Source organism: Denticeps clupeoides, chromosome 20 (assembly GCF_900700375.1).
Source record: "Denticeps clupeoides chromosome 20, fDenClu1.1, whole genome shotgun sequence".
Lineage (NCBI taxonomy): Eukaryota > Metazoa > Chordata > Actinopteri > Clupeiformes > Denticipitidae > Denticeps > Denticeps clupeoides.
Genome location: NC_041726.1, coordinates 16,034,100 through 16,058,884, shown reverse-complemented (window position 1 = coordinate 16,058,884; position 24,785 = coordinate 16,034,100). Strand labels below are relative to the sequence as shown.

At 42.0% G+C, this 24,785-nt stretch overlaps 1 protein-coding gene across 1 annotated transcript; it reads left to right on the top strand.

Annotated features, from left to right (window-relative positions):
- Positions 1 to 23: 23 nt before the first annotated feature.
- On the top strand, positions 24 to 23,551 carry nudcd1 (NudC domain containing 1). Its single transcript, XM_028963958.1, has 10 exons — positions 24 to 232; positions 653 to 807; positions 4,576 to 4,761; positions 5,714 to 5,897; positions 9,619 to 9,801; positions 18,998 to 19,205; positions 20,069 to 20,213; positions 20,695 to 20,820; positions 22,283 to 22,442; positions 23,087 to 23,551. The coding sequence occupies exons 1-10, from the start codon at positions 118 to 120 to the stop codon at positions 23,371 to 23,373; spliced, it is 1,749 nt and encodes a 582-aa protein (XP_028819791.1). The 5' UTR covers positions 24 to 117; the 3' UTR covers positions 23,374 to 23,551.
- Positions 23,552 to 24,785: the final 1,234 nt, after the last annotated feature.

Sequence of the window (24,785 nt, the reverse complement as noted above, 5' to 3'; positions counted from 1 at the left end):
ATCTCCGGGCTGCAAACAGGAAACGCGCGAGTTTGTTCTCCGTCGTCGAATTATTGTTGATCCGCTGAGGGCGGATTTTGCGGCTATTTTGAATTAATTAACAACATAGAACGTGACATGGCCGCGTCCAATTATTCTCTGAAAGTGAACAGAGATCTGCTGGATCCGAACTTTGAAAGTTACAGGCTCTCCCTGGACCCTTTACCCACTTATACTGTAGAGCTAGATGCAGGTGAGAATGTGCACTCGTTTTAATCGCACGTTTACTTTCTTTTCAATGAAATAGCCATTGTTTTATTTGTGTTCGATGTTATGGATTATTCTCGGGACATAATGTTTCTTTATGTTTGCAATTTTGCACTAAGAGTTATCATTAGAGGCCGTTTATCTTACATCCGATCATTAATAACACGTTATTCAGACCCCGAGCAGTGGCAGGGCAATGTACGGTGTTAAATGAGCTGTTAAAATATCCATGCAACTAATGCAGAGTAGTATTATCCGCCATTGCTTATTGCCAAATGTGTACAGGCAGTTTGGAAGAAACTGTTTTTTATTCCTGTTTCTGTGAATGATGGCAGTTGATTTAAAAAAAAAAAATTTTTGCTAATACTACGGGAGGTCTTTTGTGAAAGTATTTCTTGTATCGCAGCTGTGGCCGAGGTAAAGCTGAAAGACAGCCAGTACACCCTGGAACACATGCGAGCTTTCGCCATGTACAACCACCTGCACACGGACCCCTGGTATGAAGACAGCGTGTACTTTGTTGACTCCAGAGGTCGGCTGCTAAATTTGACGGTAACCTTGGTAAGTTCACATTCAAAGATTCCCTGTAATTCAATATTTCTGTTATACTTGTTAAATCCAGCATTGGATTGCTGGGCCTGTCAAGTCACATGATATCTCACTTTGTGAAAGTGAAGTGATTGTCATTGTGAAACAGTGCAGCACAGCACACGGTGACACAACGAAATATGTCCTCTGCATTTAATCCATCATCACCCTTAGTGAACAGTGGGCAGCCATGAAAGGCGCCCGGGGTGCAGAGTGTGGTGAGGGAACCTTTATCAAGGGGACCTCAGTGGCACCTTGGTGGTTCGGGAATAGAACCCGCAACCTTCCAATTACAAGTCCGCTGACCCTGTCATAAATATTCCAAAGAAATATGCATGTGAGGGATATAAAGCATAAACAGTTTTTTCCGGTCAAGCAGTTTTGCCTGCTTGTGATCTCAGTCACTCGCATCCAGAAGAGAGCGGCCCACCCGGTATCCTCTCATCCCAGACCGCCAGAATCTCCCTGCACTCAGACAGATCTTTTCCTGTCCTTCCTGTTCCTTCCTAAGACTGTGAAGGATTTATATTTACGCCCTGCTTTCAATGATCCATTTTGCCAGCAGGGGGCGCATCAGCCTCTGATATGCAAGGCTGCCCCACCAGCTTCACCCAGTCTGGTTTTTAATGAGCACCACTGGTTCACGTTTTAATAATCATAAAACAATGCACAAATAGAAGAAATGTGAGCTGTCCTCGGACAGGAAGGGAGTGGTATGGTGTCAAGACGGACATTCTTCATGGACATTGTGAGACCGCAGGGACCCGAAGGAGCACTTCTTCAGACACATGGCGTAAAAAGCATGAATGTGTGTGGTGAAGTGATTGTCATTGTCAAACACTGCAGCACACCACACAGTGCCACAACTGCATGTGACACAACACGGTGTCCTCTGCATTTTACCCATCACCCTTGGTGAGCAGTGGGCAGCCATGAAAAGCGCCCGGGGAGCAGTGTGTGGGGACGGTGCTTTGCTCAGTGGCACCTTGGTGGTTCGGAATGTGAAACAGCAACCTTCCAATTACGGGTCTGCTTTCTTACCCGCTAGGCTACCACTGCCCCACACATAACCACAAGATCATAACCCACATAGGTGTATGGCCTGAGTAAAGTTTTCAGTATTGAGTTTGGTCTGTAAGTATTTGGATATTTCTAGTTCTGGATCTGTCAAGGAGTAAGATTTGATTGACATGTTGACTTTTAGTGGACTGGAAGTGCATTAAGCTTCCAGAAATTATGGCTATTTTGTGACACTCTCATTTCAGAAGCTCATAAATAACTGTAGAGTTGAGTGACATTTCGTAGCCATGTGAGGCCGGTCACCTGGTTTATTCAGCAGATGATTTTTTCATTTTACAGAACTAAATCTTGGCCTTTTTGTCAAAAGAGGGCATGCAGCAGTGAAGAGCTGCAGAAGTCCAAACTTGGTGGAGAAAAGACCTTCACAGTAGTAGAGTTGATTTGTTTGCTACATGGATTTGCATCTATTCAGCTCAGTGTAATTTTCCTCTGTTGGTTTGGCTTATTTATTGAATGCATATTTTTCTGGGAAAAGATGATAGTAATCAGCCACGTTATCATGTTCTCGCTCCCCTCGTTTCCCTTTTGCGGCGTGTGAAATTAGCCTTTATGAAAGTAATTACTACAGTTGCATCAGTAATTATGTCTCCTCCGGAGTCTTTGTGAGGATGGCGACACCATAGAACCCACAGCAGGCAGGGTTGTCGAGAGGTCGCCGGAGGAAAATGATCTGATGGGCGAGTTGTGATCACCATGGTGACTAAAGGCCAGCGTCTGGCCAATCTGTGGGCTGATTGTGAACTTATGAAAGGGCTAATTCTTACTTGTTTGTATGTTACGTTCCTTTTTTGTCTGATGAAGAACACTGTGTTCTTCAGGGCTGACCTGAGATGGCTGCTTGGTGGCAGTGATCTTCTGGAGATCTTGTGGTGGGAATGTGGTGCTGCCAGTAGACTGTCACTCAACCTTCTTCTTCATTGCCTGCCTCGGTACGATTCAGGATGTCGGGATAGTTGTACCTGCTGAAGAACACACCGTCTCTGTCTGTATGTTGGGATTGTCTCTGTTCATCCTAGGATGAACTTTGCACCTGTGACCCCCACACAGGAAGTGAACAAAATACAGCAGCATGCTTTTTTTAAAAAAATGTGTTAAATGTTTATAAATTAATTTCAGCAATTACCACGTGAACTTTGACAGCCATGAAGTTTTATGTATCATTGTACATCAGGAATGATATACAAACAAGCAGAGCCATATCACCACACTAACAGTAAATCTGTGCCTTTTGTAACACAACCATGGCCAAATCATATTATGCCCCATGCCTAAAGGCCACCCTGCTTCTGGAGGTCCCTCATTCTACACATTGTGGGATGTCTGGAGTTGTGTGAGATTGGTATGTCTAATATCATTGTTTTTAATAGGCTATAGCTATGGCTGGGCTAGAAACACAAGGACGATTCTCTACATGATGCACGGGACATTTTGATAAAATAATGTTACTTTATCCCCATAACTTGTGGTCAGAACTGTGAACAAGTGTGACATGTATGTAGTACTTGTCGCGCCTTACTCCTGGATAGTTCAATATAAAGTTATGACAAAAGCCATACAAGCAGTTTGAAATCTTACCATATGGGACACAGAAAACTAGTCTCAGTTGTTAAATTCAACTTGAAATGAAATGTTCCACATTATTTGAGTACCCGTCTTAAATATTAGGACAAGTAAAAGTGCATACATTGCTAAATCAGCAAATACAGAATATTTGTTTAGAATTTAGGTTTCATTTTCCAGAGAAAATAAGCCCTCTCTCAAGTAGGACGATCACCACACCAGTCGCCCCAAACCTTGACAACTGGTGATCTGCACATTTATAGAAAGATATGAAGCATTTTAAGCAGCACTTCTGAACCTTACAGGGATTGTCTTGTTTTTTCATTCTTTGTTATATTTAACTCAATATCTTTTTAAGAGTTTAATTTCCTTCTTTAATTTCTTGAATCTATGTAGTAGTGAAGTTGGAGTATTTAAGCAAACCGCTGATCTGAATATTTAAGTGATGTAGACTGCTGAAATACACTAAGTTAGTAGCTTGTCACGATACTAAAATGTCTAACTGGAAACCGATACTAAGGATGGTTCTCAATATTCTTTACTATTTTCGATACTACAGGGGGAAAAAAAATTAATAGATAAAGAGTATTACAATCCAAGGAATAACAAAAATTTCAAACCAACAAAGGAATGTATTTTTGAACCAAACTTAAAAAATCACACCTCGCTTATATTTCCGCAGATTTGAAAAATATATAATTATAAAATGCGGAGAGACAAGTGGAATCAAAGCCATTCTTATAGTTAACTTACTTCAACATATTTAATATTCCTCTCCACCCAGGCTGTAGCAGGATGCAGAAGTCCCATTCCTAAAGCCTGTGGAACCTGGTGGGAATTTCTTCAGAGTAGGCACAAAGGTTCAGTAGGACTCAAAGATTTGTTGGTTAAAGGTCAAGGTCACTCTGACCACATGTGTTTGTGAACACAGGACTGACTGAGAAACTCAAATGAATTAGAGTTCAATGTGGGAAGCATACAATCGTGAGGCGCGAATGTTGGCTGATTCTGAATTTAAAAAAATCCTACTCTATGCTCCAGGATCCCGATTCAGCCAGCAGGGCAGGTCACTTCCTCATCACCTGGGTATTTTTTCCCCAGGACACAGCACTGGGAAAGCCTCGGGAGGTGTTCCACTTGACCTCTGACCCAGGACTGTGTGCCGAGCAGTTGTGTGCATCTCTCAGCTTCACTTCCGCCACCTGGGCGGCGCTGTCGGATGGAGCTGGGATGCTGTACCTGCTGCGCACGGGCAGAAGGGGCGAGGCGGCTCTCAACAAGTGGGAGGTAAGATGGCTTCTTCTCCTTTCCCTAAAACAATTCATTCTGGAACCCGGCTCTGGAACGGAGCCTCAGTCACATAGTCCCCATAACTAATTACTGTTGCCTAGGAAGCAAGCCCCGGCTGAAAGTCATATAATGTAATGCAGTTTATCTTTATATACAGTACCCCAGGATGCAGTGTGTGTTTTTTTTTTTTTTTTCCCCATCTCCCCCTGGTGGAGTGGCCATAGTGCAATAAAATAGACATTTTGCGCCTCAAAAATATGATCAACATGTCACAACATGACCATCGTCAAGCATCAACTAAATATGCCTACACTTCAATTAGAGTTTTCTGAACTGTCCCTGAGATGGTCCGGGTTTTTTTTAAACAATCTTCTGAATTTTTGACGAGGGCCGCTGAGGGCCCTCCCTACTTAACCAGGATTAGCATTTGTAATTCAGTGGGAGCACAGTAGCTGGCACGTAGCAACCACAGACAGCGTCGTTTCTGCGCTTTTTTTTTTGTAAAAAATATGTAAATAGCATTCACTACACCTTCACTGAGGAGATGAGATGCATACATTGCATTTCCATCATGTTTTTAATTCACAATATTTAGGGAAAAAAGTCTATGCATAAGCGAATAAAAAAAAATTCCAGATGGCTCTCATGCATGCTGCAGAAGGGAAAGGTGGGAGGAATTAACTGGAAATGGCATCATTTTTAAAACATCCATCTATGGTTACGTTGGCCTTTTAGCCACATGTAGCGCCTTTCACAGTCACAAGCCTAGGAGCTGCATACATGCTTCTTCTTTATTTATGATGGAAGTCATTGTAAGTGAGTCAATTTTCCTTTCTCCATGCAGCAGGAGATTTCATTTCTTTAACATTCTTATTACAGACGTTTTACAATGCACATTTCTATAATGAAATTATGCATATTATTTCTGTGTGTGTGTGTGTGTGGGCAGTCGCTATACACCGAGAGCCTGGGGGAGCCCTTCACCATCCTGCACAGTGTGTCCCACGTACAGGCCGGACTACATTCCATCGAGCTACTCCTGCTGCGTGTCCTCCCAGACCCTGATGACACCAAGGGCGGGGGCTTCTGCACGTGTCTGGAGTGGGTGACTGTGGCCAGCGATGCAGGACAAGGTTAGACGGGGTTCAGGGGTCCTGGGTATCTGCCGTATTTGTTAAGGAAAAAGTATTAGTTGGATTTTGTTGGAGATAGACAGGCAGGCAGACAGACAGATAATTTTACTCGATAATATAATAAAGTAAAATTACTAGTGGTGGGCCGTTATCGGCGTTAACGTGCTGCGTTAACGTGAGACTCTTATCTGCGATAAAAAAATATCGCCGTTAATCTATTCACAAAGTTGGGTTGGGAGCTGGGTCTATACTACGCAAGCTATTGTGCCGGAGTTAAATGGTTACACTAGATTTATAAGTATATTTCTTCTTCCTTGTGTCTTTTAGTTTCTTATTTCCTAAAGACCTTTATATTTTATTTTGTATACCTAGCGCGGATGTATACCTAGCGGATGTATTCCTGCACTGTAGGGGGCGAGAACTAGTCTTCGAACTGTGAAATTACTAGAGCTGTAATACTCGGATCCTTTTTAGGATTCGGCTCCCTCAGAGTCACTCACTAAACTGATCCGGGTGTGTGAGTCACTTGAGTGGAGCGCTAACTCGCTCTCTGATCCGGGTGCGTGAGTCACTTGAGTCAGTACGCACCTGGATCAGAGAGCGAGTTAGCGCTCCAGGCGGTTAACTTCCTCTACAACCGGACTCATGTAAGCCAATATATTGGAGTTTACAGACATGGTGTAGTTAGGACTCGAAGGATTCGGTTCAATGGAGACCTCAGATTCGTGACTCATGAGTCATTTAAAGGATCGGGGCAATTAACCCGGGTGAGTCATGAATCGCACAGGTCTAGAAATGACCACATCACGTGTCGTGGAAACATGGATGCAGCTATGAAGCCGCCGGGTTTGCTTCAGGGAAAATTTATTTTTTTAATTAATCTAGATTAATTTAGATTGCTATAGATTAATCTAGATTAATTCCAAGATTACAGTGAGATTAATCTAGATTAAGAAAATTAATATATGTCCACCTCTAAAAATTACCCTTACATTTATTGTTATAAATTAAATTGGAAAAAAGTAATAGCATTAAAAGTGATTGTGAGCATTGAAACCTGACTCCATGTGCCTCCATCGACACAACACAAGACTATAAAGATGAATTATGAATTATGAACGATTAACTAATTGGTTTGGGAAGCTGCAGTTGCAGTGGGTGCATTGCCTTCACCTAAACTTGTTCTCTCTTAGGCAACTGTCTAGGTGGAAATGGTGACCCTCACAACTCCTTATTAAATTTTTTTGCTTTTATATCGGTCTTAGTGGTCCCCTTATAGTTTATGGTGGTGCAGAATTTCAGCCACTTTTTGCCGGTCCCACTTGTGCTCATTTTTATATCCAATCAACGAGCAACTGCAAAGCTTTGCATGTTTGGAAGCCATGACAGTTGGTGGAGTTTTTAGGGAAGGGATGGGAAATTCTCTGGTTTGACAAAGCATGAGAAATGGTGACATAAGGGGACAAATTCCAGATATGACCGTCTGAGCTGCCGCTCTCTGACCAATGAAGCAGAATGACCAAAGCACCCTTTACACCTATCACCACTCCTAGCCACTGCAGTACCTCAGACATATTAATGTTAAATCATCTCACAAAGGGACATTTTCATAATAGGGGACCTTTTAAAGACATTTTTTTTCACCCCACACTAGCTTCATGATATTTTGACTTATAAACCAGAGGGGGGAAATCAACTACATTATCTTTGTGTTAGTAATCAGGACAAACATTGTATCGTATTCCTACAGACACAGTTTTTGCTTCTATGAAAGGTAGAGCAGAGAAATCCTTGAGCACACACTCCCATTAAATCAAAAAGGACAAAACACAGTATTTAACAGCGTTTCGTGAACAACGTCAGCAGCCCGCTATGTGGATGTGGACGTTCATTCAGAGAAAATTCAATCTGCACAGTCCCTGCATATTTTATTTGGAATCTTATTCTGTAATTTGGTTAATTGTTAGTAATGAGCTGTAATTGTTTTCCTCCACTGGAAGCTGAGAGCCACTCAAGGGAGACAAACCAGATATGCAAATTCTTGGTCTGGAACACAGACAGTGCATCATCCACAAGATTAAAACCTGTAAACACAAACCTAAAGTGAAATTGTGATTGTCATTGAGAAAGTTAAGTGATTGTCATTTATGATACACAGCAGCACAGCACACAGTGAAATTTGTCCTCTGCATTTAACCCATTGATGAGCAGTGGGCAGCCATGACAGGCGCCCGGGAAGCACTCTGTGGGGACGGTACTTTGGCTCAGTGGCACCTCAGTGGCACCTTGGCGGACTAGGATTCAAACAGTCAACCTTCTTTAACCGCTAGGCCATCACCGCTTATGGATCATCTGAGTTCTCTCACTTATCTCACTCACTTATCATCTCACTTATGTCTTGCTAAAAAAATGCTTTAAAATTTTCACTACTTTTTTTTAGCTGAATGTGTAAATGGTGTAGACATTCTGCTCTTTCAGAAATTCATTCAGAAAATTGAAAGAAGAGCTGCACTGAATGGGAGTTTATCTTTATTTGAACCCTGTATAGTTGAAAATAACTGCCAATTCTAATGGAACTTTATTTCAAACTTTGTTATTGCAAAGATTCCACTGGTTTTAATAATATGAAGCTTTTAATCTTATACCCGGTGGAACAAACCCAATGGTGAAAGGATTGTGGATTATTGTGGACAAATTCTGCACAAGCACTTTTATCAGCCGAGAATGCGACACAATAAGATCGACATCTTTAGACATCTTTGTTCTTTCATCATTCATAAGCACAGCATCTAGGAAAATAATTTACCTAGTAAGTATTAGCAAGTAAAGAAACATAATTCCCACAAAAACCCTACCTGACAAAAAAAAATCCAGCAGGCAACTTGTTACATAATGGAAGTATTTTATAGCTTTTGCCTGATACCCAGCTCATAAGACCAAGGATACCGTGTGTAGTTATAATTGACTGTTCACTCGGTGCACAGTGGCGCTCTTTAGCCAGTTCCATCACTCTCATTATTACAGCGCTATTACATCAGTAGCGCTTAGGGACCCTAACGTAGAGCCCAACGCAGTCCCGATACCAAGAGACTTTAGTATATTTTGGTACAAGATGTACAATATATATTAACAGGGTGGTTTCTGATGTCCAAATTTCATGTTAATGCAAAAATCAGATTTTACATCATTTCGGTGACGTTTTAAAAAGGGACCCAAGCCTGTGCAGGTGTATGTTCACTACGTGGTGTATCGGACTACGTGGTGTATCACTGCACAAGACAGAGAGTTGACCATCCCACACTTTTTCATCAATTGCATTTGCAGATTGCCAGTGGTGGCCTAGTGGTTAAGGAAGCGGCCCCGTAATCAGAAGTTTGCCGTTTCGAATCCCGATCCGCCAAGTTGCCACTGAGGTGCCACTGAGTAAAGCACCGTCCCCACACACTGCTCCCCGGGCGCCTGTCATGGCTGCCCACTGCTCACTCAGGGTGATGGGTTAAATGCAGAGGACAAATTTCACTGCACCGTGTGCTGTGCTGTTGTGTATCACATGTGACAATCCCTTCACTTTACTTTAGCATTTAGGATGAGGATGTGTTTTTTCGATTGAATATTTCGTCCACTTTTATGTGCTGTTTATCCGTGCAAAAGACAGGTGACTTTGTTTTGTCAGATATTATCATCGTCAGACCAGCACCAAACCACCATTTCTTGTTTTCAGAGGAGCAGAGGAAGTATGGAGTGAAGAAGAGGAGAGTGATGAAGGGACGCTCTGTGCCGCACTATGCAGCAGTGGAGCCGCAGGGTCAAGGGTTAATGGTTGCTGCTGAGAAACCCTTCAGCTTCACTGAGGTGGACGGAGTGGCGCTGGAGGAACCCAACACTGACCCCATGGAGACCACAGGTCAGTGATTGTGTGTGGACCCGACTCCGTGCCTTCAACAAGTCCAAGCAGAAAAATGGGGTAACATGCAATAAACCGGCTGCAACCCATGGTGTGTTTACACCTGTGATCAAACAGCTGGATTCAGTGAGCACTTTTGGCAGTATAGTGTATATACACAGACCCAGAAGCATGTTTTTTATCATCATCATCATTATGTGTGGCATGGCACTGATGCCAGCATAATTACAGAAAAAAACAGCATAGGACCGGAAAGGACATTTTTGAGTTTAGGAGTGTCTGTGTTGGGATTAATTTCTTTCAGAGCAGCAGGTAAAAGATTTTATTTTTAAATCTGTGAGTGAATGGAATCCCACTTCTGGGGAGGGTCTTATTCTTCTCTCCTGAGATACAGTAGTTTATTCAGGATCATGTCCTGTAACCATAGAAACGAGAAGCCTTCAAATAGAGCCCTCTTTGTGTGATCTTGGCACTTAGTGCCTTGTTTTTTCTCTTGTTCGTTGTTGGTGCTTCTGGATTTATATGCTGCTGGAGAGGACAGAGATTTGATGCTCTTTCTGTGATTAGGTCCAAGATTCATTCATTCAAGTGAACATTGTCACCGGGCGACAATGGCAGCTGTAATGGTGGAAATATGAGGCAGCAAGTGAACAGTCAGATTTTGAAGATGATGTGTTGGTAGCAGAAAAAGAAATCATGGTAGATAATCCACCCTGCTGAAAATGTTGAGGGGGGGACAGACAGTTTATATGGGGTGACCACACCTTCCTTATGTTTGATGTCTTGTGGGATTCATGATGTTTCTGCTGAAAGGGACCTACACAGCGCTAGGCTGGGAAATAACAATAATGACATATACATCAATATTAATAGATAAGTGTGGCGTGGTCGATGCAACCTTGACAGAACTCATTTCGTCCAACATGAAAAGCCAGTCATACTAAAAACAGCATCACACTGAGTAGTGGGGAAAAAAAACTAGTTATAACCTCTTATTGGCATGGTGGGACACTGCGTGGGTACCGCACACACTTTGTCCAATCTATAGTTATTTGTGTCTGCCTGTCTTAGTTTTAGTCTAGTCTTTGCGTCAAGCTGTCTTTTTAGTTTTTATTAGCCTTAGTCACGTCCAGACTTAATTTAGTCTATCAAGTTTGTCAACAAAAAAAAAAGTCTGAGCACTTTAGTCTTATTTTTGTCAGAATTATGCATGAATATTTTTGTCTAGTTTCAGTCAATGAGAACTGTATTTTAGTCTGTAATGCAATTCTATTTTAACCCAGTCAATATAGTACCTAGTAGAAAAGACAATTTTTTCATTTCACACTTATTTTTTACATATTACATATCACCTTATTGTTTTCTTTTCCAATCGATGCTTCGTCTTTTTCTCCCAGCCATCTCATAACCCACCACCATATTTCTATAACCCACCACAAGTATTCTGAAATATAAATAATACGCAAATGTGTATTGATGTGATCTGTGCGACCATATGGGAAACACAGAAAACAGAAATACTGCATAATAATACCACGGTTTAGTGAGAGGAAATAATGTCTTGTCTCATTTGTCTACAAAAACTTTGCTCAGTGGCACCTTGGCGGATCGTGATTCGGACCGGAAACCTTCTGATAATGGGGCCGCTTCCTTAACTGCTAGGGTGGTAGTAGCCACCTAGTGGGTAAGACACTAGTGGGTAAGACACTTGCCTGTGAACCAGGAAACCCAGGTTCAAATCCCACTTACTACCATTGTGTCCCTGAGAAAGACACTTAACCTTAAGTTGCTCCAGGGAGACTGTCTAAGTCGCTCTTGATAAGGGTGTCTGATAAATGCTGTAAATGTAAATGCTAGGCCACTACTGCCCTAAATATATTAAAGTTATTAATGAAAACAACACTAGTCCAATCACATGGCCACACCATTGCTGTTGAATATAGGCCGCTTGGCATGATGAATGGAACAATTCAAAAACCTCAACTCCATCTCTGACATCCTCTACATTCATGTTTTATCTAGAAATGGTGACTGTAAAATTGGCTATTCTGAACAAAGCTGCTATATATCATAATAACTACAATTTAAAAAAGAGGGCGCCATTGGGCTAAATGTACCATTTTAGTCCCCGGTCTAAACTTAAGATCCTATTAAGATGAGATTTGAAACTGCATCTCATTTATGATAAATTAGTAAAATACAACTATACCAGACAGCTTTTAAATCGGTCAAACCAATCCAAATGTCTTCCCTTAAGCCTCCCTCGTATCACTTAACTGGCACTGCAAATTCATTCATGTTAGGTATGTATAGCACATGGATTTATTTTTTTGCACCATACAATCCGACAGACTCTCCACTTTGATTTGATTTGATTCAATAGAGGTTTTTTTTTATATGATTTATTCACTCCAAGTCAGAAGTCCCAATGAAACTATGCAAATAAAATTTAAGTAAAAATTTAATAAAAGTTTTTTTGCACCATCAAAAATGTCATGGAACACTTTTTTTTTGTACATTTGTTTTTCATCTCTATCTTGCAGAGCATTAACACTAATTCCATTTGTAGATTATTATATGTTTTTAAGTTGTTTTTTTTTTTTTTTTTCACATTTTGTTTTTGCCGACCATCTAAGACAGTTTGATTTTGCAATTCCCCAAAGTCCCCAAGTATCTCTGCAAATTCATTTGCAGATTGCTTCAGGTATAAAGCATCATGCTCAAGCAGATTTCTTTCTCTTTAGCTCATCAATCAAAAAGCCAGTTTCTTTTGTGTTTAGTTCTATCTATTATTTTCAGAATTATTTCTCCTGGGAGTATAATCTAGAGGAGACTTTTCTTGTAAATTCCCTGGAAGGCACTGTAAGCATTTCCTGCAGTTGGTTCTAAACTCTCACTGATTTTCTATGTTGACCCAATATTCTTCAGTATTCTGTCAGCACAAAATCCAACATGAACTTTGCTTGCATGGACAAATTACATTTTTTTTTGTAATGTCTAGTGACATCAATTTTGAAACAATGTTTGCATCAGCCATCACATCAGACCTGATAAAATGTGCCATTATAGAGGATGTAACATTCGATCAGGATTCGAACTGGCAACCTTCTGATTACAGGCCCACTTCCTTAACCACTAGGCCACCAATTCCCCCAACTTTGCTGTCATCATAGGGTCGGTGTACCCTTCTTTGACAGAAGCATGGCTTTGTCCAAGAAAGGTAGCTTTTAGTCGCTGGTTTTGGGAATTTGCCAGCCTCGACTGCATGGACATATTTCATTTCAAAAATCGTAATCATTATTTCAGTGACAGGCACATTTTCCACCCATGTAATTTTGCATTAATTGAGAGGTTTTTCCTATCCCATTCCCAGAATTCTGTCTCTGTGCAGGAGAATCATTCAATAGCCAATATGCTCTGCTCAAAAACTGGTCTAAATTCCATTGGGAGGCATCTGCACCCCTTATAAAAGCTTAGAAAAAGTTTAAAATAAGTATCCTGACTATGTTCACATATCTATCCAGTTCGGTTTTGTTCATTTAACATTAGGTCCATCCATTGAAAGTTTTTGTAATTTGAACCTTCTATTGATTTGTGGAAGATTTCCAACATATCCTTATAATAACAAGTAGTCACAATATCATTGTCTCAAAACTGTATGTCCATTTGCTTGGATTGTGTTTTCTGATTTAGTCTGTCACCAAAGAGCAAAACATAGCCATTCTGTGCTTATTTTATTCTGTCTATTATGAGTGACTTGCAGTATGGTGCAAGACAATGGGCAAGCAAGAGTCACTTCCCAAATGAAGGAGATGGGATATCTGAAATTGTTTTACATATCAAATCCAGACTGCACTACATGTCAGAGAATCCTGTAATGCTGTTAAAATGGAAGTGATGCTGCACTAAAACATCTTGTAATCTTAATCTGAAACCAACCCCATTGTAACCAACTGCAATGCTTGGCGCAGACAGGAAGTTGTGCCATCATTTTTTCCTGAAAAAATAAAATGTCTCGCATGACTGAACTGAAAACATCCAATCACGAGCAACTGCAAAGTTTTGCACGTTTGGAAGCCATGAAGGTTGGTGAAGATAATGTTTTAGGGGTGGTGTGGGATGGGAAACAGAAGGTAACATTTCCCCTTATGAAGTCATAGGGGACATGCTGCTTTTCTTGATTGCTATCTCGATGTGGACTACTAGAAAAGTGCAGTGATGGGAAGTTGAGACGAATGCCCTGACGTTCCCTTGCGGAGAGCATGCAAACCCCCCCACAGACACGGTGGGATTCCAACATGATACTATGTTTTAAATATTTTCTCTGGGTTGCGATCCTTAGCAGCAATGTGTCTTCATCTGACTCCTTCACTGTCTGGGTCCATCTTTTTGGAGGGATTATGTCTTATATTTTACTGGTAATATTTTATGTGGTGAATCTTTCTTCAGGACAATCTATTTCTTCCTTTCTGTACTTTTCTCTTCTGGTTACGTAAAGTGCTGTTTGCCGCTTCCTGTCCATTTTTGCTTCCATGCCTGGTGTTTACGTTGAAAACATTTAAGCAGGAGCCATATAACATGATGAAGCATCAATAAGAAATATGCATGTTCTTTTTTGGCCTGTTTTTCACAGCTGGGGATGAATGCCTGTTATTGGGTCTCAAGGGAAGCGGGAAGTACATTATCCAGTGTTAGTGCCTGGGGGTCGTCACAGCAACAAAAATCTGAGCTCTGTGATGAGGGGGACCTCATGCAGGCGAACTGAATACACACACACACACACACACACACGCTCTACAATGGATGGCCAGAAGAAGATTATTCAAATACTTTTCAATGATGTTTCATAAGTAGATATTTCAGTTTTTCCTCTCTAACGATGAGTTCGAATGACAGTATGAAGTGACCACCGTGGCTTTATGGGATTGTTAAATGAGTTTGCATCACTGCCTCAGGTTGCCTACTGGCAAGGTCATAAAGATACAAAGTGAAATTAATCGAGTAGCTTGAGGGGAAAAACCTGCTTATAATCGGATCCCAGCCATAGCAAGAATGCCTGACTGGGATCGGAAAAGGTAATTTGCTGGAAAAGGCTGCTCATCGTACAGTTCAGAACCATCACAGATTGTTATTGATTTCTATAAAATTTGGACTATTAAACACCATCATTAGAACAGGTATTGTTCTATGCTTCGCCATTGGCAACATTGTCATCAGGACCCTCAAAGGACACAGCTAGCTGAAACATGCAGAATGGCAGTTTCTAGCAAGAAGCTGCAGAGCTTCCACATGCCTGGAGCTCAGGATCGAGGAGCTGGACAGACGGGCTGTAACACAATGCTGCTCATTTACATTTACGGCATTTATCAGACGCCCTTATACAGAGCGACTTACAATTAGTAATTACAAGGGACAGTCCCCCTGGAGCAACTTAGGGTTTTGCTCAGGGACACAATGGTAATTAGTGGGATTTGAACCTGGGTCTTCTGGTTCATAGGCTACTATCACCCTGCTCCTAACTAGCCAACTTTTTCATCGTGCTGACCTGGAGGATCAGTACGGTACAGGTAGAAGTGCTGGTCAACAACCTTCACCAGACTGAAAATGATCCAATTGATCCAATTGCGGGATGTATTTTGGCCCTGGTGCTAGGTGTAACGTACATAAAGGGAGGACATTATTTAGTTCTTTTTTTTTTTTTTTTTTTTTTTTTTTATTAATTTTCTTGTTTTTATTTTTTGGTTGATTATTTTCTTTCTGTCATCCGATAATCTGTCATTTTCACATCCCAATAACAGGCTACGAATTCAGTTGCATTTGTCATCTTATTAGGGAAAATAAAAGTAAATAGTCAGGAAGCGCTACAATGAGCATGGTGCAAGCATGGTGCACCATATGTGAGAAGATCACTCCCAAAATCCTGTGTGTGCTTGGTACTGGTACGTCCTTTACATGTTCCCTCATTAGATGACTACTGCGCTGGCTGTATAGTGAAAACAGGACCTTATATCTTGTAGTTGATTTGATTCTTGTAGCTCTCCATTTATTCAGGATTCACCACCACCATATGTTGGGTGGCATGTTCACTTCTACTTATGCACAGTTAGAAAAGGTCATCCAAGGAAACAATCCACTTCATTCTGAGACTTCAAAGGTTCCATTTGTCTTTTTTTCTGTTTTTTCACATCGTTTCATTTTGACCATTTCACACTTATCGGTCTATTCTGACACTCAGACGTTGGCGTATAATGCTGTGGTGGGGTGCATCAGAAGATGCAGCCCCTAACGAACAACCTTTTTCACACCTCCTCCTCAGCCCCAATGGAAAGTTGGACCAGTTTCGCTAATCAGCCTTTTTTTTTTTTTTTAGCCAACTATCAGAGCCAAATGTGTGTCTCTTGAGCAGAGATGCATATTTTTTAAATGGCAAAAGGATTAATTGGTGAAGAAAAAGGAAGAATACAGTGCATCTAGAAAGTGATCACTTTTTCCACATTTTGTTATGTTACAGCCTTATTCCAAAATAGATTAAATGCATTTTCCTCAGAATTCTACACTAAACACCCCATAATGACAATGTTAAAAAGATTTACTTGAGGTTTTGACAAATATATTTAAAGCCCCGCCCTGGCCAACCTGGTGGACATGTGAGTTGGGTCTGATTTTCCTGGTGATTGATGAAAGGGCAACTTTATAGGTTGAAGATAAGACATGTCTAAGGCCTCCACCTCTATTGAGTGAGGGTTTGTTGATTTGCACATGCAAAGCTTCCCTCACTCCTCTCTCGATCCACCTACCTTCTCTGTCCAGTATTTGGACATTTTTGTCCAAAAATGAGTGTCCTTTGTCCTTAATCCATTCTTTGGGATGGACGAGTCTTTGTCTCAATCCCGTGAACACACTGAGACAGAGACTCGTCCATCCCAAAGACCGGATACCAAAATAGAAGAAGTGCAATGTAGTGTATGCTATCCAGTGCAGTGAAGAGTGCTGTACATCGGGGAAACCAATCAGCTGCTACACAGGAGGATGGTCCAGCACAGAAGGAGCCAGAATCAGCTGTGTACCTTCACCTTAAGGACAAAGGACACTCATTTTTGGACAAAAATGTTCAAATCCATGTGGATTGGTTGGGCAAACTCCCATGCCCCCTCCTTCAACCTAGCAAGGGTAAAGAGCTTGTCCACAGCTCCACGGCCAGGACGAAAACTACTTTGCTCCTCCTCAATCTGAGATTCAACTGTTGACTGGACCCTCCTCTCCAGTACCCTGGAGTAGACCTTTCCAGGTAGGCTGAGGAGTGTGATCCCCCTATAGTTGGAACACACCCTCTGGTCCCCCTTCTTAAAACGAGGACGACCACCCCAGTCTGACCCTTGTCCGGAACTGCACCCGATGTCCACGCAATGTTGCAGACAGCCCAAACCATGACAGCCCTACAACATCCATAGCCATGAGATCTCATCCACCCCCGGGGCTCCGCCTCTGTGTAGCTGTTTGACTAACTCAGCAACTTCTGCCCCTGAGATTGGACAGTCCATATCCAGGCATGCCAGCCGTTGTTCCTCCTCGCAATGCATGTCAGTGGGATTGAGGAGCTCCTCAAAGTATTCCTTCCACCACCCGAATATAGCCCCAGTCGACGTCAGCAGCTCCCCATCCCCATGCGAGCGAGTTGCTGCCTTCCTCTCCTGAGGCGTCGGATGGTTTACCAGAACCTCTTTGCAGCCAATCGGTAGTCTTTCTCTGTGGCTTCACCGAACTCCTCCTACGGCCGGGATTTTGCCTCGGCGACTGCCACTGCTGCACCCCGCTTGTACCTGTCTGCTGCTTCTGGAGACCCACAGACCAGCTATGCCCTGTAGGCCTTCTTCTGTCTGACTGCTCCTCTAACCTCTGGTGTCCCACAGTGGGTACGAGGATTACAGCCACGACCGGCCACCTTGCGACCACAGCTAGCAACAATTGCAGTGCAGAACAAGGTCCATTTGGACTCAATGTCCCCCACTGCTCTCGGGACGCAGTCAACTATTGACTGGACCCTCCTCTCCAGTACCCTGGAGTAGACCTTTCCAGGTAGGCTGAGGAGTGTGATCCCCCTATAGTTGGAACACACCCTCTGGTTTTGATAGATTCAGTGAGAATCTACCAATGTTAATGTTCATGAAAATAAAGAAAACACATTGAATGAGAAGGTATGACCAACGGTGTGGCCTGTACTGTGTGTGTGTGTGTGTGTGTGTGTGTGTGTGTGTGTTTGAGTACACACACACACACACACACATACACATTCTCCCAAGCAAACACCACCAAGGTCATTTTTTCTACAATGAGGGAAACGTTGCTGAAACATTTAATGGAATATCGTTCATAACCACCATATAGTCAGAGAGAGCGGCATACACATCCTGTGATTTTCCTTTTTCATAAATTTTAGCAACAACACACTTCCCCAGGCCATTTTAGAGTGAGCACAATGCATTTAAAATGGGTAAAATATTTTTATACCTCCTTGTTGTTAAAAGGCGGAACCATCCAAATATACCATGGCAAATGGTCATTCGGGTAGCTGTGCATTCTTGGGCACCAAAGGTTGCAGCTGGGGAGGTCGAAGAACTCCCATGCAGAGAGCTTGTTGGGGAACTCTCGCCAGAGCCTTTTACATAGATTTATTTAACCATAAAATTATTAATCCCGAACTTGGTTCATCAAGATTTAGAAAGTTTATTCAAGGTTTGAATGACGAGATTCCTTTTATTAAATTTTCTTATCATCTGCAACCAGTAGAAATTGTACTGCTGCCTTTTGTTCTTTCACACATTTAGATAATTCCTCATGTGAAAGCATGCCAATTTGTGTACATCTTGTCCTCTTATTGATCCATTCCTTCCTGAACGAGGTCTGATTTTGTATATCGTCCAGTCCTGCTATGACTATGAAACTGATTAATACTGAACAAAAGAGACTCAGGCTGACAAGGGTTTGTTCATGATGACAACCTCCTCAAACCTGCCCACGGACATTCTGGCGTCATTAGATGCCAGGCGTACTAGATCTGTGGAAATAAATGAATTCTGAAAAACTGCCATCAAAAATCAAGAAATGTAATGGATTTGCTGATTACTTCTCACTTATTTATATGGCAAAAAAGACATGTTTATATACTTAATATATTATTTGTTTTTTCCCCTCCCAGAACCAATTTATTTCTGGCAGCAGACAGAAGAGGATGTCACCGTGTGTGTCCGCCTGCCAGAGGGCACCACGAAAGATGACATCCGTTTCCGACTCACCGCAGAGCGTCTGAGTGTGGGGGTGCAGGGCTACTGCCCCCTGCTGGAGGGGCAGCTCCATGCTGCCGTGGACCCCCAAGCCTCTACATGGATCATCAAAGATGACAAAAGGTCATAAAAGCCAAAGTTAATCCACAAACAGAACTGATGAGATTTGGCGAGTTCAGTTGCTAGAAAATACTCTCACCTGCCAGTGAGCTGCTAATCCATGGCTGGTGGGACCAATTTTCTGACAGTTTCAGGTGATAAATATGAATATTCATGGTGTATAGCACCAGCCGCCAGAGCACAAGAAGACTCATTTGTTAACAGATATGTGTGTATTTCTTAATAGTCAGTATATATTGATTTTGCAGCATTGGGAACGTTGGCCTGGGGCGGAATGGTTAGTGTAAGTCACATCTGACCACAGCCTGGGTTCATCTTGAGAAACTGCAGGGTGGTTTTTCTGGAAAGAGATATTGCAGTTCAATAGAAGGTCTCAAAGTTTTGGGTTTTTTTTTACAAAAATGTTAAAAAATTATTGCGTTACAAATATACTTTTATGCATAAAATGTATTTGTCTCATTAGAGTAATCACCAAGTGTTTATTGTAAAAATGTTCCTTAGTGTATAAGCCTATTGATTTTTAGGGCGAACCAATCCCACAAACAATAGCAGTGGCTGCAGAATTTTTTTTTTTTTTTTTACATTTTATCAACAGGCGTATCTGCCAGTCATGCGTCTTTTCATTGTGATGATGTGGTGACGGCACTATAGAGCTATTTTTGTCTTTATTTTGGTGGGTGCTGTGGAGGTGCTGTGGGCTCGCTGTCACTCTTCAATGGGAAGTCATGTTCAAGATGTTAAGATGTTTTTTATGGTCCGAGCTTATATTGATGTTCTTTTGTCAACACACACACTACGCCGAAATGTAGTTCTATTATTTCCATTCAGTGTTGAGTTTAAACTACATATTGTGTGTTGTCCTGTAGCCTGGAGGTGTCCCTGCAGAAGCGCTCAGAGGGTCCGATGTGGGTGGAGCTGGTGGTTGGGGACCGCAGGGGGGAATATGTGGTGAGCGAGGAGCAGGCTGCCCTCCTCCACCAGAGGCTCTCACACCTCACCGCAGAGGACCTGGTCAGTGCTTTTCTTCTCTTGTGTTCAGACTAACTAATTTCCTTTTTGGTTTTATTTAGGGCTTTTTACGTTCTTTACTTTCAGTTTTAGTCCATTTCAGTCATTTAGAGATTCTTTTTAAATAGAATTCCAGATATTGTTTTTTTTTGGTCAGTCTTGAGCACTTTTCTTGTGAGAGGGAACCGTTCTGTTGAATTTCTTCTGCATAAAGTTTCGATATTCATACAATCATTGAATAGTAAATTAACTAATTTTAGTTGACCTGTTAAAGTGTGTTTCTATAGTTTGGGCAGAAGGTGGTTCCAAAGCTTAGTTCAGTCGGATAAATTGTTGTCAGTGTTATGTGGCGTCGAGCTGTGATTACTGCGATTTCTTTTTTTCATATTGATCTATCAAAGCATGAATTTTCCTATGCTGATGTGAAGAAACTAGTCTAAATATTGTACTAGCAGCCCATCACTGGCCATTCTCTCATGTCCAGAATACAAACCCTGACAAAGAGCATCCGCCCTGCAACAGCCAGGAACTGGAGGACTGTGACGTGTTTCCGGAAGACAGCTCCAGCCTGATGCGCTTTGACGGAGTCACGCTGAAGCCAACCCACATAGTAAGACCCCTCATCCTCTTCCGATCTTGCGCCGATGGGTGGCTTACCCAATCAGGGGTGAGCAGATGGTGTTTCTGAACAGCTTCACCCGGACTCACACATTGTAACAGCCTAGGAGTTGAGCAGGGCCATTGCTGGAAATGAGCTTTTAAAGGTGAAGGTAAAACCCTGTCTATCAAAATTGACCTCAGATCTTTTGTAATTCTACATTTATCTCTACGTAATCAATAAAAGAAGAATAAAGTGTTCATTATATGAATGTCAGGTGTGATGAAAAGGTATTTTATACATACTGATATCCAAACATTATTTAGTAGCTTCTCAGAGTCGCTCTGTATATTAACCCTGACTGGCTGTTTAATATAGGCCACCCCCTACCACATTCAGATAATCAAAGAAATTGCTTCATCTGTCAGTGGTGCTAATAGTAACATTGGCTGTGATGAAGGAGAAGTCATCTTCTGGGGATGTAGAAAAGTTCTATCTGCTCTCCATGGTTTCAGTTTGGGAGTCAAGTACAGCATTTCCCCTTCCTCTTGGGTGGGTCATGAGAGACCGGGAGAGTTGGAAATGAAGGCAGTGTGGTGGAAAGGAGGTGGGAAGCTCTTTTTTTCCTCCTCCCCCAGCCCCACTTCAGTGCAGAAAACTGCTCCTGACCTTTCTCTTGTAGCTTGGCCAGCCTTCCTTCGCTGTCCTATGAGGGCCACTTCAGTGCCAAGACGGAGTGCGAGCCTGGGCTGAAAAGGCCACAGTGTGTGGATTCCCACCGAGCGTCCCACACTGCCTCCATACTCCCCTACGCTGTATTTTTGGATTGAACACTGGGGTTCCTATCAGTGTAAATATTCAAAATATTTTTAAAAAATAAGTAATTTGCATCCATGTATTTAAAGTCAGTATTTATAGCTCTCTGAGATATTGTCCAATTTTCTGTACTATCGTTGTAATGTGTGTATTGACTGTGAAGGAACCCTGCGGTCCTCATGGGGGGTGCATGGACTTGAATGACGTTCAGTGTAGATGATTCAGTGCCTGCACTGGATCTGCTGGGGGCGCGGTGTTGGTGGGTGGGGGAAGAGACGAATGCTGTTTAGTGTAGATGATTCAGCGTGGACTGAGGTTGGTTTCATGAATCTGCTGGGTGAAGAGTGAAAGTGATTAGTTATCACAGCACAGAACCAAGTGCACACAGTGAAATGTGGTCTCTTCATTTAACCCATCTGCTTAGTGAGCAGTGGGCAGCCATGAAAGGCGCCCGGGGAGCAGTGTGTGGGGAGGGGGCTCGGCTCAGTGGCTACTTAGGATTTTGGGATTGGAACCGGCAACCTTCTGATTTCCTTAACCACTGGGTGGGGTGTTGGTGGGGGGTTTGGATAGATGAATGACGTTTAGTGTAGATGATTCTGCATGGACTAAGGTTGGATTCATGGACCTGCTAGATGGTAATTTCTCCTCCCTGCAGGTGAACCTGAGCAGCCACCAGTACCTGTTTACAGTGGAGGCGAACCCTCCAGAAATGCCCTGCCTCTGCCTGCGGCACGACGTTGACGCCCTGCTCTGGCAGCCCCGCCCCGATCAACCCAACGCTATGTGGGAGCATGTTGCCACCTTCAGTGCTCTGGGTAGGACAGTGTCCCCAAAGTCATGATCTGTGTTTTGAAAGCAACGGGTCAATTTGAATGTGTTTATGCAATACCACTAGTTATTCTGATTCTATAACAGAATGCTGTACAACACAGTATTTTTTGCCATTGCAGCTTAGTTAATGAACTTTTAAGTGGTGAGAAAATGGTTAGAAAATTGATTTATTTTTCCATTCATTGTTCATTTCTCTGTTCTGTGAATTAAGATGCAAAAATTGAGTTTGAGCAGTGCGGCTGTTTCAATCAATTCACCACATAATTCACTGATCAGACTATGAAAAATGACTGAGGCGCACACACGCACAAAAATAAATCAATTTTCCATTAATTTTCTCTCTGTCTGAGAGTTATGCGCAGCGTGCTTATAAATTGCAGGCCCTGTAATCTCCTGGACAAACAGATCAACATATTCAAATCACACTAGGTTTCATTATGCACCATCGCATAGAGAACTGTGGAGGCATTTTCTGTGGAACAGGAACCTGGGTTCTAGTTCCAGTCCAGAATGGCTCCTGCTAGTGAGCTGGGAAATTTGCTTTAGCTGTGTAGGATCTTTACGGAGAAGAAAAATTATAAAAAAATAAATTATATAAATTTTCATAATAATTGCTTTCTTTTTGCAGGCTACGTCCAGGCCTCGAAGCGCGAGAAGAAGTTTTCCGCCTGTGCTCCTAACTTCTCCTACGCCGCGCTGGGCGAGTGCCTGCGGAGGGTCTTCTTGTACCGCCAGCCTTCACCCGTTGACACAGTCCTCTTCAATAGGAAACTGGGGCGCCAGGTTGGACAGGTTGCCAAGCAACAGGTTGCTAGCTTGGACACCAGTGAACCAGTCCTTGGATTTCAGGCCTCTAATGAGAGACTTTATGTCCTGACCTCCAGCAACTTGTTCATCCTCAAAATCAACAATTAGTGAGCGACATGTAGACAAGAATAATAATAATGAAAAAATAATAATAATAAATAAATTAAACTGAAAGCGGGCTGGAGGGTCGTTGCTGGTTACGAAGTGATGGTTGTTTCAGTGTTAGATGCTTTCTACAGGAGTGCTGTCCCTGTCTGAGGAATATAAAGATCCCTGGTGTATCCTGTCATTTGTCCCTGGATTTTTTTTGTCTGATCATTTAGGAACCAATGGCGTTAAGATAATTTTTTCCTTTCAGTCTGTGGAGGTAACAGTGATTCCTACATTTCTCTCTGCACCTGCATGGTGAAAGTGCTATGAACATCATTTTCACCTGTCCTGACATGTCACCTGTGTACTGAGTGTGTACTGAGCCTTGACTTTGTTCTAGTGAATTCTAGTGACCTTGGGCTAATTTCATGAGTTCTCTGGTAAAAGAACCAAAATAAAAAACTAAAAGGCTGCCCAAGCCCCCTTGACCATGCCCCTAAAAGCAGGTCCGCTCTCCTCCACCTTCACATGTCCAGTTCGTTGCTGTGTGATTTCTGTTGATGCCACTGGGTAAACTGGGTCCTACAGCCTCTGGGCTAAAGATGTGCTGGTTACAATATCTAGTCAGTGCAGGCTTTTTTTTTTTCTTTAGTTTTCAGAAGAAAATTGCCTGAATAAAAATGTGTGACTAAATGGCCTCACAAAGGGTGTTTCTTTTTCTAATGAGAGGGAGATTTGTTTTCTGTTTTCTCTGTAACAGAAGTGCTTTAAGAAGTTATGAATATTCATGAGGAGCCGAGCCTCTGTGTCTTCCTTCATGGATTCATTAGTAGTGGAACGTCATCAGTATTTATTTAGCTGTTTTTTGGTGAATTACCTGAATGTTCTAGATGCTTGAAGACCTATTATCAATGGAATTGGAAGTATACATACTGTAAGCTTTGAACTTGTGTCAAGGTCATTTTCCATGATTTGTTATTTGTTTTGATCAGACTTGATTTTCGGTTAAGATATTTCATGCTGCCAATGCCAGAGTCCTCTTTGTTCTTCAGGCTTCTTTCATCTGGAAGATGCACAAATGGGTGATAATGTGCTCAGCAAGGCATTGTGCTCTTTCCCTGCATTAAATTCTTCATTTGAAGCTTCTTTTAACACATGTACACCGTAGCTCAACGTCACCTAAACATTGTCTCCAACAATTCCCCAAACAATCTGCTAATATTAATTAAAAGGCTGTTTGTGATCATGACAAAATGTTTAGTCACCTAATATTTCAACCTGACTACGACCCCAAGCGTACATCCAATCATCAAAAGAATGGCTTCACCAGAAGAAGATGCCCTCATAGTCTTACAGATTAGACCACTTTGGAATGCTTCATACAAATATTAATTTAAGTTTAAATAAATTTTTGTTTAGAGAAATGCTGC